General features: G+C 46.4%; 1 protein-coding gene across 1 annotated transcript in view; it reads right to left on the bottom strand.

Annotated features, from left to right (window-relative positions):
- Positions 1–15854, bottom strand: part of Slc43a2 (solute carrier family 43 member 2) — a 46597-nt gene that overhangs the window by 8048 nt on the left and 22695 nt on the right. Inside the window, exons 5-10 of the mRNA XM_015501021.2 lie at positions 7859–7951; positions 6363–6496; positions 6076–6278; positions 5498–5644; positions 2165–2303; positions 718–847 (exon numbers count right to left, since the gene is read on the bottom strand). Of these exons, the coding sequence (XP_015356507.1) occupies positions 718–847; positions 2165–2303; positions 5498–5644; positions 6076–6278; positions 6363–6496; positions 7859–7951 (846 nt within the window). The remainder of the gene's footprint in view (positions 1–717; positions 848–2164; positions 2304–5497; positions 5645–6075; positions 6279–6362; positions 6497–7858; positions 7952–15854) is intronic.

Below are 15854 nucleotides of genomic sequence, written 5' to 3'. Positions count from 1 at the left end.
AAGGAGAACAATGTGCCTTCACAAAGAACAGTACTGTGAAAGACAATCCAAATCTCCTTTACAAGCTGGGTGTGATGGTGAGTGCTTGTAATCCCAAGAACTGGGGAAGCTGAGGCAGGAGGATGGCAAATTTGAGACCAGCTTGGGTAACTTAGTAAGATCCTGTCTCAAAATAAAAAAGTAAGGGGGGGGGGGCAGAGGGCTGGAGTTATGCTCAGTGGTAGAGCACTTGCCTCACAAGTATGAGGCACTTAGTTTGATCCTAGCACCACATAAAAACAAATAAAGGCATTGAGTCCATATACAACTAAAAATAAGTAAATAAATGAATAAATAAACAGGAAGGGATATAACTCAGTAGTAGGCAGAGCACTTGCCTAGCATGTGTGAGGCACTGAATTCAAACCTTAGCACCACATAAAAAAATTAATAAAATAAAGGCATGATGTCCTTTACAACTACAAAAAATTTAAAAAAGTAAAATAAAACAACAACAACAAAAACCCCTCCTGTATAGCTCCCTCTTCCATTGAACACAGAGCCTAGCAGGTAGCAGGCCCTCTATAAATAATGGTGGCTTGTTTGGTGGGTTGGCATTGGTTGATTGGTTAAGTTGAAAGAGTGAAGTCACATTGCTTTGTCAATGGCTTCTAGTCTCTAAACAATATTCCTTCTTGTCCCATTCCCCACCTGGCCTCTCCCTCTCCCCATACCCACCTGTAGAGGCAGATTGGGAATGAGGCAAGTCACCCCAAAGCCCACAAGCAGCAGGTTTGTAAAGGCAAAGGCCCGCATGGCATTGGTGACCTTTTGGATCTGACGGTCTCGCTTCTTCTTCTTCTCACCTCTGTGGAGATGGAACATATACTGGAACTGGGAGGGCCCCTGGAGGAAGGTGGACCTTTCCCAAAAGTCAGGCCTTGGGAGTCCCAGCATGTAGACTGATGCAAAACTCACAGGCCACCCAAGTGCATCTTAGCGATTGTATCAGAGAACTAGGGACACTCCCTGGTCCAGCTTCTACATTGAGCACCAGGTGTGAACGTCAGTGGAGGGTCTCAACCTGAGAAGGTGGCCCTCTACACACTACCCTGCTTCACTGAAGCGCCAATGAGGGTGAGGGAGGTATGTGCCCAGCTAGGGTGTGGGGAGCTTCACTGCACCATTGGCTTGAGTTCACCCAGATCTCACAGGAAGCTGGGGATCAGCCAGATAATGAGCCAAATAAGGGAGTGAGTGGATTTCCCCTTGGGGGGCAGAGAGGGTGAAGGGGAAATAAACATGCAGCAGATGGAACCAGGATGGGCACAAATAACCTCTTGGCTGTCGGACCTGACCTAGATAACAGAGCATGCTCTGTAATTATTTCCTTGTGAATTAACTATTACGAAGTCCAGTCACCACCCACACCTAGACCCCATGGATGATCCCATGTCTAAGAACCAATGCCAAGTGCTCAGGGATCTGCAGGGAGTCCCAGGCCCACCACTTCCTAACTATGTGACCTCAGGCAAACGACTCAGACTCCCAGCTTCAGTTCTCTCATCTGTGAAATGGGTATAACACCAGTACACACCTCCCTGTGGTGAAGGGAGGCTTAACTGAGGTATTGTGTGTTAAGTGCTTGGCACTGGGCCTGATACAATAAATAGCAGCTTATTATATTAAGGTGGAGTCACAGAAGATGGCATTTAACTCATCCTCTGATGTTAAAAGCCCAACCCTTCCATAAAGTAGGGCTCCAGCACCTTGTTTAATCCTCCCAATCATCAACAAATCTATTAATATATTGGTCATTAAATCTTACTACTCAGACTGAGTGGAATAAACCCCATGGGCAAGATGGTCCCATAGTGCTATTCGTGCCAAGGATCTGAGGGCCATCCTGGGGCCATAGGTCTCCCTTCTGGTCTCTCTCCTGCTTTGGGCTCACATGCCTCCAAACTTTAGCATACCAAAGAATTTCCATAAAGAGACTGAAGACCTGAATGTGCACAGGGCTGGCTGCATGAGTATCTTCAAAGAGTTTCCAGACTACAGAGCACACTCCGCTCCTGCCCTCCTGTTGCCTAAAAAATTGAACCCACCACGCTGTCCCTGCCTAACTTGAGACTCAGTGGGCCTTCTCCAGGGGCTGAGCAGGGCCGTGGCTCTGCCTACGCACTGGGCAGTGTCCTTCTCCTCGGGCTCCTCAGAGGTATCTTCGCACTCCTTCAGCCTCCAGTCCATGATGTAGCCGATAACAGGTGCAGTCAGCAGGCAGAGCAGCTGGAGTGCGCCGAAGATAGAGGTATAGAGGGCAACTGGGGAGGAAGGAGTTGCGTCACAGGGGCTTCTGCACAGAGCCCTAGGGCACAGGCTGAGCAGGTCTTGGGAAGGTACCCACAAGTCCTTCTGGGGTCTGCCTCAGAGCCCCTTTGTCACTGCAGGTCTTGGGGAGAGCCCAGAGACAACCTCTGAAATCAGAGCTGGGCAAGAGGTATATCACTCAATTTTCTGCTCCAAATCCTCTGCCTACTTTCCAGAAACAGCTAATAAAATACAGTATGTCACAATGATCCCCCTCACCATAAGTTCTAGGAAGTCACTATGACTTGGGAACCACAAAATTACCAACGTCCACGAATGAGTCTTTGCGTGTGACTGGCCATTAGTTTTCTGCCTCTAGGACTAACCCAGGAAGGCACCACTCATCAGGACTGTGACGTAAAGGCTTTCATCAGCAAAGAGACTTAAAATTATAAAGGACAGGAGCACAGTTTCAGGGAGATAGCTGAAAGTTGATTGCCCTGCCCCACCCCCACCCCAAGCAGGATGCTGAGAGTTCAAGGTGAGAAATCTCCCTTTGAAGAGAGACTGGCGGGGAGGGGTGTTGCAATGTTCCCTGACCACCCCCTGCTTACCCGTGGCCATCACTGCATTGAGAAAGCAAAGGCGGAAAAAGCAGAAAAGACAAAGGTTAGTGGTAGGAAAGGCCATTAGAGGGGATGGGGGAGGAGGCAGGCTAGTGCTCACACACCTCTTCCCACCAAGACCTGCTCAGAGCACTCAGCAGGCTGAGACTGCAGCAGGCTCCCTGCAGCGGATCTGGGAGCAGGCCCAGCCCAGGCGCCGGCTGACATTTTCCTGTCTGCCGGTGCCTCATCACAGGCAGGCTGGTGAGTCAGGCCTGTGGTGCTGGCTGGGCAAAGTGATGGGGAAGTGATGTGCTACGTGCAGAAGGCCTTGCAGAATCAGGATCCCCCACTGCCGTGTGACCCTGTGGGAATGCTGCTCTGTCAGTTACCTCCTGCTGCACTCAAAGCGAAAGATCAAAGAATCCACCGGACAACTAGGCAAACCATTTGATACCAGGGGTCTCCCTGAGACGCCAGAGCTGGTCCTTATACTCTACCAGCTCCCTGACCCTATGGCAGCCCCTCTGGGAAGAGCTAGGGCCATAGGGCTTTAGATGTTGGGTTCCAGAGGAACACGCTGGGGAAGATCAATGCCTTGTCTACTACCATAGACCAAACTTCCTGGCCCAATTTCCTCTACTTCTTTTTTTGGAACTATGAATTGAACCCAGGGTCTTACGCTTATCAGGCACCACTGAGCCACATCCCCAGCACTTTCTATTTTTTTTTTTGGTACTGAGATTTGAACTCTGGGGCACTCCACCACTGAGCCACATCCCCAGGCCTATCTTGTATTTTATTTAGAGACAGGCTCTCACTGAGTTGCTTAGTACCTCGCTTTTGCTGAGGCTGGCTTTGAATTCTCAATTCTGCTGTCTCAGCCTTCCAAAACTCTGGGATTATAGGCATGCACTACCATGTCCAGCCCCTTTTTAATTTTTTGAGACAGGGTCTCACTAAATTGCTGGGGCTGGCTTTGAACTTGTAATCCTCCTGCCTCCCAAGCCGAGGGGATTACAGGCATGTGCCACTATACCTAGCTACAAAGTGGGTTCTGGTGGGTGCAATGATATGCATATGACCCCAGTTATGCAGGAGGCTGAGGCAGGAGGATTACATGAGCCCAGGAGTTCAAGGAAACCCTGAACTCAGCCCAAGTTAAAAAAAAAAAAAAAAATTAAGGGTTCCTATGTTATAAATTTGGGAGAACATCATTAGACTAAACAAAGCTAAATAGGTTTTTTTTTTTTCCCCCTATACGGCTCCTGAGGCCCTTTACTGCATTCACATTCATTAAACTCTTTTTTTTTTTTTTTTTTTGTACCCAGGATTGAACTCTGGGGCACTCAACCACTGAGCCACATCCTCAGCCCAATTTTATATTTTATTTAGAGACAGGATCTCACTGAGTTGCTTAGCGCCTTGATTTTTGCTGAGGCTGGCTTTGAACTCGCAATCCTCCTGCCTTAGCCTCCTGTGCTGCTGGGATTACAGACATGTGCTGCTGCACCCGGCTTCATTACACATTTTTGCACACACTATTTAGTCCTTCTCCCCTTTGCTTTACTATCAGACTCCCTTGTCTACTACCATAGACCAAACTTCCTGGCTCAATTTCCTCTACTTTTTTTTTTTTTGGTGCTAAGAATTGAACCCAGGGTCTTACGCTTACCAGGCACCACTGAGCCACACCCCCAGCACTTTTAATTTTTTTTTTGGTACTGAGGGAACAGTGTTACCTAGTTCCCTTTGCTATCTTTTGCCTTTGTTAAAACAGGATTTCTTACCCTAGTTATAAACTGTTGTTTCACCCCTTACAAGGCCTATCATGTCTTCCCCACAGTGAAAAACAAGTAAACCAACAAAAGAAAGTTGCATGCCAGTGAGTCTGCCAATAAAAGGATTTGCCGAATGTGTTTGTCCCGTTGGGGATGACTAAAGCTGACTCAGCTAGGCCCTGGGGAAGTACTGACTTTCTTTGTAGGAGCAAAACCTCTAATCAGCTGAAGACCTTCGCTGTTTTCGCATGGGTTATCAGTTCTGTTTCCCGGAGTTAACAAGCCTTAACTGGATTATGATGCTCCCAGGAAATCTTTGCCTTCCTGTTTTACCCATATAGGGCACGGATTCCAGTATGTACCCAAAAGTCTCCACCCAGGACTATGTACTCCTCCTTGACCCCCAGAAGCTCCACACATGGAGATTGCAGTCTACATGGGGCTAGACTTGCTGGCCTTGGTGTCACTCAGGTGGAGAAGTCTGCACTGTTTTCATTTACAGACACATCCTTCAGCCCTCCCAGCCAGCACTGGAAAACATACACCCCACGCCCTAAACACATGGAGCTATTTTGGTCCTTCCCTCCCTCCTAAACCGGGAAACCCTGATGGAGACCTGAGAACAGTCAGGGCTGGCTGTGGTGAAATAGCTCTAACAGCAAACAGAGCCACAGACACTGCCATTTCAGGGCCCTTCTGGTCCAGCTCAGCCTAACACACTCCAGGAGGTGGCTGTGGGGCATGACCCTAGCTGGTGGCAGTGAATGGCACTCTTGGGGCACCTTCCCCTAGTGTTGTGCACTGAGGTCCAGGGGCACCTACCTGTCTTCTGGTCGCCACTGACCAGGAACTCAAGGATGCTGTTCATGGCCCCCATGTAGAAGATGAGGCGCAGCTGCGTGACGCACATGGTAACCAGACTGAGCAGCAGGATGGGGCTGAACACGCTGTGCATGAACGAGGGGGCTGCTGCAGGGAAAAGGTACAGGGCTCAGGGCTGAGGCACACAGCCCACTCAGCAGCCAGGAGCTGAATGCGAGGGAGGAAGGGAGGCCCAAAATGTTGACCAAGTCACTCTCTACACTGGAGGCTGGCAGGGGGAAATAAGGAAGAGCTCGGTGGGGTTCATGGTGCTGGTGCTGGAGCTGGGTAAAACTCTCACCCTCCTGAACTTTAGTGTGCCCATCTGTAAAACTGGGCAGATGATGCCACCAAGCCCTCTGGGATGAAGTAGGAATTTAATGAGATGATACCACAGAGCCTCAGTTAGTACTGGCCCTAGTCAAGGGGGTGCTGGAACCGCCCCCTCCAGTTCTGGTTGGCAGCTCCTCCCAATCACCCAGGGCGCAGACACTGAGGTCTCAGGCAGACCTGGGGGGTGGGGGCCGTGCGGTGAATACCTGCAGCATCTGGCTGGCACTTCACCTCCAGGTCGACAGTGGACAGGCACAGCTTGTGGCCCTCCTGCAGTGCCGCCTGCTCCTTGGCGCTCCGCATGGAGCTGCCCACGCTTAGGCGGCGTCCCACGGTGGTCACCTGCTTATAGAACTGTTTCCCTGTGATCTTGTGGTCAAAGCCCAGCCAGCTGAACTTGATCTTCACCCTGGAAGCCACAGGATAGTGTCTGTTGGTGCCACCCAGGACCCTGGCTAGCATGAGGATTGGGGCCGAAAGTGTGCAGACTTACGAGTAGTCCATGTCCTCCGGCCCCGGGAAGGGCTCCAGCGGCCAGTTAAAGAAGCAGTTGAGGAAAACCAGCCCAGAGCAGCCGGCCCAGACCACAAGGATGACGATGAAAGAGGCACCCGAGTCGTAGATGAGCTGCCAGGCACATGGGGACAAAGGGTCAGAGTCAGAGTGGGCAGTAGGCACCTGGAAGCCCCTGCTTCCCTGTGCTGACCTGCAGGAGGAGGCACAGCCCTGGCAGCCTGGCCCATTGGTCATCCAAAACCCTGCATTCCAATAATTCCAACTTGCCTGGCCCTGGCATGTCACTAACTTGGACCAAAGGTCACTGCCTTGGAGAGACCTTTGCTTACTACCCCATCACTGTCACGTCTGCCTCACTGGCCCACAGCGAGCAGCCCTGGGTGAGATCAGTGCATTGCTTGATGGATTTACTTGTCTGCTGTTAGTCCAGCTCCCTGAGGACAGGAGGCTGCTGACCCTGTCCACAGAAGCGTGAACAAGGTAGCTTTGAGGCATACGTGCACATATGAATGCATCTCCCTCGGCTCCTCTGTGCAATGGGTGTGACGCTGACATGGGTCCTTAGAGTGTTGTGTGGTAGGTGGGCGTGAGAATGCGAGTGCTGAGTAAGCTAGCAGTTACTGCTGTGAGTACCACTGATTATTTCCAGTGTCTACATGAGAATCCCCAAAGTACTGGCATACAGCTGCCCAGCTACAGCTGCCCAGGGAGGAGGCCAGCAGTTATAGATACTGAGAAAAGGTAGAGGAATTTGTAGGCTTCTTCACCATCTAGGAGCAAAAGAACCTCCAAAGTCCACAGGATGGCTGGTCCTAAATTCCTACCTCCTGCCACCTTGATTCCTAGGTGACCAGTCCATATCTGGGACTGCCTCCCCTCATCAGTAATAGCTCCCCCCCCCCATACCCCCCCCCCTCCCCTGCTTCACATCTCTGAGGAGTGTGGCTTTGACTGGGTCCTGGTGCCCAGGGAGGATAAAGTCCTTGCTGAAGCTCTGACAGAGCAACAGGATTTGGGGAGGGAACCTGGGTTGGTAGACTGTGAGGTGTTTGCTTCATCCTGACCCCATGTGACTTCCACAGACATAGAATCCTGCCCGGGAGGGAAACAGCTGAAGCAACTTGGCCAAGAGCAGAGCTTTGGCTAATGAGGAGCAATAGCCCAACAACAACAGGCTAGGGGGACTCGAGACCGGAGGGAACTCACCCACCCTCCTTTCCCTAACCCAGCCTGTGGTCACACACTACAGCGATATGCTTGAACCTCCAGTTCCCCACGGCCTAGGGGTTTTATTTTCTTACTCCTGTGGTGCCCAGGTGCATCCTGCCCAGGTGCAAGGGGTGGAAAGGGAGGGGCCTTCTCCAGGGCCAACAATAACTTCTCTCTTCAGAGAGGATTAGGAGCCTTGGGGGAGGCCTCTGCACATATACTAGCACAAAGTACCCTGCTGAAGACCCATGGCCACACCCTTACCTTGATTCCTGGGAAGGTAACTGCTGAGGAGGCGTAGGATCCAATCATCAAGGCAATAAATGTGGACCGAAGGTCGCCGAACATGTTGGGCAGCTAAAAGATGGACAGAGGCAAGGTTTAGGGGAGGGAGTTCAGAGCCTAGGCAGTGTCAGGCACGCTCGCTCACCTGCCCTGCTCCAGGGTAAGCCACAGGGTAGTCCAGGGGTGATTACTATCAATTGCAAATTTTCCCTTTCTGGACTGAGATGGATGAGACAAGAAAAGGAAAATTAAAAAAAAAAAAAAAATCAGGTTGGGTAATAGTGGCGCATGCCTGTGTCAGGATGCCGAGACAGGAGGATCACAAGTTCAAGGCCAGCCTCAGCAACTTAGCAAGACCTTGAGAAACTTGTCTCAAAATAAAATATGAGCAGGGCTGGGGATGTGGCTCAGGTGGTACAAGCACCCCTGGCTTCAAACTCCAGTACCAAAAAAGAGGGGCTTTCCAAATGTGAAGAGATGGTTGTTTGACTTTTGGGGGGTCAAGTATCCCCCTGTTTCTGCCCCTGGCATAGGCCAGGGGCCTTCTTATCTTTTCAGGGTTACACTGAGATGCCAGAGAGCAAAGTTAAGAGCCTCAGGCATCCCTCAAAGGGAGAAAGCCCGTTAAAAATAAGAATCTATTTGGGGATAAGAGCGTCACTTTATAAATAAAAATATCAGAGTCCCAGAAGGACCAGATGTCAGCAAAAGCTGCTTTTGGTTTTGAGAGAGCAGGTTTCTGGAAGGTGCCATCAGAATTCTGTAGTTCCCTCAGGGCTAATAAGAAAACCAGCCCAGGTTCCTGGTTCTGAATTTCTAAGTACAAATAGGGGATCCTCCTCCCACCTGAGGTCCCATCCTAGCGATGGGCACCTGAGAAGGCTAATGGTGGAATTAGCCTTAATTAATCAGGCCCTGTGTCATGACAGCTCACCCTGGGTGCAGGGCAAGAGATGGCCCATTGAACAAGACTTCAAGGCCCAACCCTCAGTGATTCTGCAGAAACCCAGGTACAGTAAAATGCTACAGAGTCATGAATTCAGACAGATCTGGGGCAAAGTACATCCTCCCAAACAACTAGCCATAGCTTTTCTTCTCCAGCCTCAGGAGAGCTGCAATGCAGTAGACTCACACCCACAATGTCCCTGTCATTGGGGATGCTCTCCTGAGAATTATGCTATCCAATGTCATTGAATTCCGGTTGTCTCCAGGGACATAAGCTATGTTCCCCTTCCCCACTTTTGACTTGAATCATTTTTGTTTTATCAAACATGGCTACTGCAAGCTAAATCGTTGCTGCTGAATGGAGGCAGCTGGAACTTGGTTATATGCCTGTTCCTCATTATTTCTGCTTTTTTCTCCCCTCAAATGTAAGTAAATAATGGACATTACCAAAATTTATAATTCTGGGTTGGGCTGGGTGTGGTGGCGCACACCTGTAATCCCAGCAGTTCGGGAGGCTGAGGCAGGAGGATCACAAATTCAAAGCCAGCCTCAGCAATGGCAAGATGCTAAGTAACTCAGTGAGACTGTATTTCTAAATAAAATACAAAATAGGGGTGGGGATGTGGCTCAGTGGTCCAGTGGTCCTGAGTTCAATCCCCGGTACCAAAATAAAAAAAAAAAAGGCGGGGGGCTGGGGATGTGGCTCACTGGTTGAGTGCCCCTGGGTTCAATCCCCAGTAAAAAAAAAAAAAAAAAAAATTCTGGGTTGGGGATACAGCTCAGTGGTAGAGTGCCTACCAAGCATGAGGCCCTGGGTTGAATCCCTAGCATTGCAACACTCCAAAAAAATAAAAAATAAAAAAATCCCATGCTTGGGCTGGGGTTGTGGCTCAGCAGTAGAGCGCTCGCTTGACACATATGAGGCCCTGGGTTCACTCCTCAGCACCACATAAAAATAAATAAAATAAAGGTATTATGTCCATCTACAACTAAAAAATAAATATTAAAATAAAAACAAAAACCCATGCTTCAAAGGACACCACTGAAAAAGTAAAAAGCCAGGTTGGGGATGTTGTTCGGTGGTAGAGTGCTTGCCTAGCACATATGAGGCCCTGGGTTTGATCCCCAGTACTGGGGGCGGGGGGAGTTTCAGAATGCACAGAATGGAAAAAAATTTTTTACAAAAATCATATATATGATTAGGGGCTTGTATTTAGGATATATAAAGAACCCCTATAACTAATAAGAAAACACATTTTTTAAGTGGGCAAAGGAGCAGGTAGGGGGTACATGCCTGTAATCCCAGCTACTTGTAAGGCTGAGGTAGGTAGGATGATCCGAAGTTTGAGGACAGCCTAGGCAACTGAATGAGGCTCTGTCTCAAAAAATAAAAAAAGGACTGGGGGTTATACCACAGGGAAGAGCATCCCTGGGTTCAATCCCCAATGCCTCAGAATTAACAAGAAGAAAGATAAAGATGTGAACAGGCGCTTCTCCAAAGAAGATATACAAATGGCAAAAAAAAAAAAAACACACACACACACAGGAAAAGATACTCAACATCATTAATCACAAAGAAATGCAAATCAAAACCATATAAAATACCAGTTGGTCCCCACCAGGATGGCCATAATAAAGTCAGATTTAACACATGTTGTTAAGAATGTAGAGGGATTGAAACACTTATGCACTTCTGGTGAAAAACAGTTCAGTCACTTTGCAAAACAGTCTGGCAGCTCTTCAAACAGTTAAAACTAACCACACAACCCAAAGTTGACTCCTAAGTTCATACCTAAGAGAAATAAAGATGTTCACACAAAAACTTGTATATCAATGTCTACAGCAGCATTCCTTATAACAGCTCAAAGTGAGAACAACCTGAATGTCCATTAATGAATGAATAGATTAACAAATCTGGTATATTCAATTATTATTTTTTTGGTTGGTTGGTTTTTTATACTAGGGATTGAACCCAGGGACGCTTCACCACATCCCCAGCCCTTTTTATGTTTTATTTAGAAACAGGGTCCCACTAAGTTGCTTAGGGCCTTGCTAAATTGTTGAGGCTGGCTTTGAACTTGGGATTCTCCTGCCTAAGGCTCCCAAATTGCTGGGATTACAGGTGTGTGTGTCTGGCTTCATCAATAGTATTTGGTTATAAAAAGAAAAGACATACTCTAAAAACATGGATGAATCTTGAAAACATACTACTGAGTGAAAGAAGTCAGACACAAAAGACCACATATTATATGATTCCACTTATATGAATTGTCCCCAATGGGTAAATCCATAAAAACAAAGATTACTAGTTGCCAAGGCCTGGGAGGTAAAGAGGGAGGGAAACTAATGGGTACAGGGTTTCTGTCTGGGGTCATAGTATTGATTGTAGTGGTGAATGTACAACTACAAAATATACCAAATATATAAATACACGAAAAACCAATGAATTGTACACTTCAGGTGAACTAACTGGTTTGTGAATCACACATCAATATAGCCATTAATAAGACCCAGTGGCTTGGGAGGCTGAGGCAGAAGGATTGTGCATTCAAAGCCAGCCTTAGCAACTTAGTGAGGCCCAAAACAACTTAGCAAGGCCCTAAACAACTTAGTGAGACCCTGTCTCAAAGTAAAATATAAAAAAGGGCTGGGGATGTGGCTTAGTGGTTAGGTGCCCCTGGGTTCAATCCCTAATACCAAAAAGAGAAAAGAAGAAGAGTAAGAGACTTAAGATTTTTTGGTATCCCAGAGTTAAAAATGAACAGGAATTAATCTATAGTATGTGGCCAACTAAGCCACTTAGAGAATGAGGCTTGGGAGCCCACCTAGGCTCCCCGCAAAATTTCTAGCACACACAAAAAGCTCTTCCCAGCCAGGTTGATGTCACAACCTATAATCCCAGAGATTCTATAATTCCAGGGACTCAAGAGGCTGAGGCAGGAGGTTTGCAAGTTCAAGGCCAACCTGGACATTTGTAAGACCCAGTCCCAAAATAAAATATAAAGGGCTGGGGGGCAGCACTCCTGGCTTTGCAAAACAAAACAAAAAAACAACCAAAACTCTTCCCTTGAAGAGTGGGTGCTGTGTCCTAGGCTTCTCAGGAAGGATCAGAGAGGGGAAAGGGAGAGGCAGAGCAGACAAGAGATGTGAAGTGCTCATGTGTGTCCAGACACACCCCGATGAGCGCCGAAAGGTGCCAAACTGCATTCTCTGCACACCTGCCTCCTAGGTATGCTGCATTTCAAAGGACAAGCCCGGTTCCTGAGCTCACATACTTGGGCTGGTCCTTGCTAGTCCCACCTGCAAAGCTGCTTTGTAAGGGAACATCCTGGAGCCATATCCACCTCGGGGAAAATCCAAAGATTAGGTCTATGGGGAAAGAGGGAAGTGTTCCTGCCTGGGATTCCACTCCAACCAGTACAGATAAAAAGAGAAAGGTATCAGAGAAGGCTTAGAACCCAACCAGAAGATCAGATGGAGGCAAAGAGCCTCGACTCTTTGGTGCAGAGTTAAGCCAGGTGAACATTCTTTTCCTTGAGAATGAACATATGTGCACATAGCTATTGTTTCTTTAAGGTAGATTCCCCAAAGTAGAATCACCTCTGGGCACAAACTTCTCAACCGGGATCCATAAATACTCCAAAAAGCACACAGCTAGCTTGCCGTTTGTTTTCTTTCTACCCTTTAATCTCAAGCCTGCCTTAACCTTCACCCAGGCTAGATGCCGACAGAACAGCAGTGGCTTGACACCAGCATGCAGTCCTACCCAGATCTTCTTCCTTTTTCTGGTACTAGATCCAGGAAAGAGCAGCACCTGGGAGACAGGCTGATTTTCCACCTGTCAGCAGGTGAACTGTTGCCCTCAGGCTTGAACAAGGACAGCAACTTTCCAGCTGCCCTTCCTGTTGACCAGCCTCACCCTGCCTGGAACATTCTTATCAACACTATGAAAAACTCTCTCCAACATGTTATTCTGGTCAGAAGGACCATTCCTAGGAGAGAACAGCGCCTCAGGGCAAACCACACAGCACAACTTCCCGCCAATACCTACACCTTATATTTTAAATTATGACTTTTTTTCCTGAGTAGAAATTGTACATTTGTTTTAAAACATTTGGAACAAAATATACATAAACAATTAAATAAAAGTCACCCTTATAGAGCCATATTACCATTTTGATATATATTTCTCTTTAATCTTCTTCCTACTAATACCTATAATTTTTTAATATAACTGGGAGTATATGAAATATATTTTTCTTTTTCTTGTGGTACTGAGGGTTAAAACTGGGGCACTGTACTACAAGTCCTTTTTATTTATTTTTTTAATTTTCAGACAGGGTCTTGCTAAGTTGCTGAGACTGACCTCAAATTTGTGATTCTCCTGCCTCAGCCTCCCGAGTTGCTGAGATACGGGTATGCACCACTGTATCTGGCTCAACTATTTTTGTAAGGAAAATTCCCAAATGTAGAATCATTAAGCAAAAGGGAATACATGTTTTTTGAAGGATGTGTGATACTTCATGTCAAACAGCCTTTTCAGAAGACCTGCCACCAACCAACACTCTAACACTCCCACCGGCAATACGGAAAGTGTCTGTTTCATCAGTCACTCCAATGTTGTGTTACCATTATTTTTAACATACACTGCTTTACTAACATCCTTGATTTTTATTTTATTTATTTATTTATTTATTTATTTGTGTGTATGTGTGTGTGTGTTTGTTTTCTTTTTTTGTTTTTTGGTGTGTCTGTGTGGTGTGTCTCTGTGGTATGTCTGTGTGGTGCTGGGGACTGAACCCAGGGCCTCACGCAGGCTAGGTAAGGACTCTACCACTGAGCTATACCCTCAGCCCTTTTTTAAAATTTTTATTTTGGACAGGGTCTCACTAAATTCACAAGCTGGCCTTGAACTTAAAATCCTTCTGCCTCAGCCTCTGGAATAGCTGGAATTACAGGTGTGCACTACTGTGAAAAGCCCAGGATCCTTGTTTCAAAATCCATTTCTTGGCAGGGGTGTACCTTAGTGGTGAAGTATTTACCTGGCATGCATAAGGGCTCTGGCTTTGATCATTAGCAATGCCAAAAAAAAAAAAAAATCCATTGCTTTGTATACATGAATGATATTAATCAATGTCACTCATGATATCTGCTTCAAAATAATCTGGATGGTAGATGGAGTTACAAATGAAACAAAACTGGCTATAAACTGACAAGCACTAAATTGCAAGATAGGCACATGCGGTTCATTATACTTTTTTCCTCTAAAACCATGTATGTTTAAAATTGTCCATAATTAAAAAGAGGAGACATAGCTCAGTTAGTAGAGTGCTTGCCTTGCGTGCACAAGGCCCTGGGTTCAATCCTCAGCACCACCAAAAAAAGAAAACAAACAAACAAAAAAGAAGTCTTCAGCACCACATACAAACAAAGATGTTGTGTCCGCCGAAAAACTAAAACTAACTAACTAAATAAATAAATATTAAAAAAAAAAAAAGAAGTCTTCTTTGGGGCTGGACATGATGGTGCACACCCATAACCCCAACAACTCAGTATGCTGAAGCAGGAAAATTGCAAGTTCAAGGCCAGCCTTGGCAACCTGGCAAATCCCTAAGCATCTTAGTGAGATCCTGACTCAAAATAAAACATATGAAAAGGACTGGGATGTAGCTCAGTAGTAAAATGCCCTGAGTTCAAAAATAAATAAAAATTAAAAAAAAAAAAAAAAAAAGATAAGGTGAGCTGGGTGTAGCACATACCTGTAATCCCAGCTACTTTAAAGGCTTAGGTAAGAGACCAGCCTGGGTAATGTATCAAGACCTTTTTTTTTTTTGGCGGGTTGGGGTGAGATAACAGGAATTGAACTCAGGGCATTCAACCACTGAGTCACATCCCCAGCCCTATTTTGTATTTTATTTAGAGACAGAGTCTCACAGAGTTGATCGGTGCCTCACTTTTGCTGAGGCTGGCTTTGAACTTGAGATCCTCCTGCCTCAGCCTCCTGAGCCACTGGGATTACAGGCGTGTGCCACCGCACCCGGCAAGACCCTGTATTAATGTGGCTGCAAGTTTACTTTCTTGATACTCACTCAGTGCATAATGACTACATGTTTTTAAAATCTACTCTTGAAAAGACTAAAAAATAGTTTTAAAAATTAAATTGTACAAAGTTTACTTCTTTGGGTGGAGATGGGGAAGTCAAGCAATTTTCTTTTTTGTCAGCTATCCAAGGTGACTCTGGAAATGCAACATTTGAAAAGCTGCCCCATCTCATCGAGACAGATTAGCTAACAGAGTTTGGCAGTCATGATGGATATTCAAGGTATTCCTTTCATTTGTCCTAAAGCTGTCCTGAGGCTTGCTAATTCAAAGTGTGGCCACTGGCCACCAGCACTGGTGTGACCAGAGTGTTTGATAAGAATTGCAGACACTCAAGTCCTTCTCTGTTCCTACTTAATCAAAATCTGCAAAGTAACAATATTTTCAAATTTCAATAAAGTCTCAAAGTTCTATTAAAAAAAAAAAAAGCAAGGGCTGGGGGTGTAGCTAAGTTGGTAGAGTGCTTGTCTCATAAGCCTGGGTTCAATCCCTAGCACCAAAAAAAAAAAAAAAAGAAAAGAAAAAAAGGCAAGACATCCTATAATGTACATCTTAGGATGTTTTCCCTAACTCTCTGAGATGAGAACTCCATTAAAAGACAAAAGCACACTTGTAATTCCAGCAGCTTGGGAGGCTGAAGCAGAAGGTTGCCAGTTCAAACCCAGTCTCAGCAATTTAACGAGGCTATGAGCAACTCAGCAAGACCCTGTCTCTAAATAAAATATAAAATAGGGCTGGGGCTGGGGCTCAATGATTAAGTGCCCCTGGGTTCATTCCCTGGTACCATAAATAAACAAAAAATAAATAAATAAATGCCCACATGTACTTTACTTGAAAGTTAATTATTAAAAGAAGAACAGTCAGGTGGTTCATACTTGTAACCCCAGTAACTCAGGAGGCTAAGGCAGGAGGACTGCAAGTTTGAGGTCAG

This window comes from Marmota marmota, unplaced genomic scaffold (genome assembly GCF_001458135.2).
Source record: "Marmota marmota marmota unplaced genomic scaffold, marMar, whole genome shotgun sequence".
Taxonomy (NCBI): Eukaryota; Metazoa; Chordata; class Mammalia; order Rodentia; family Sciuridae; genus Marmota; species Marmota marmota.
This window is presented reverse-complemented; position numbering and strand designations above follow the sequence as displayed.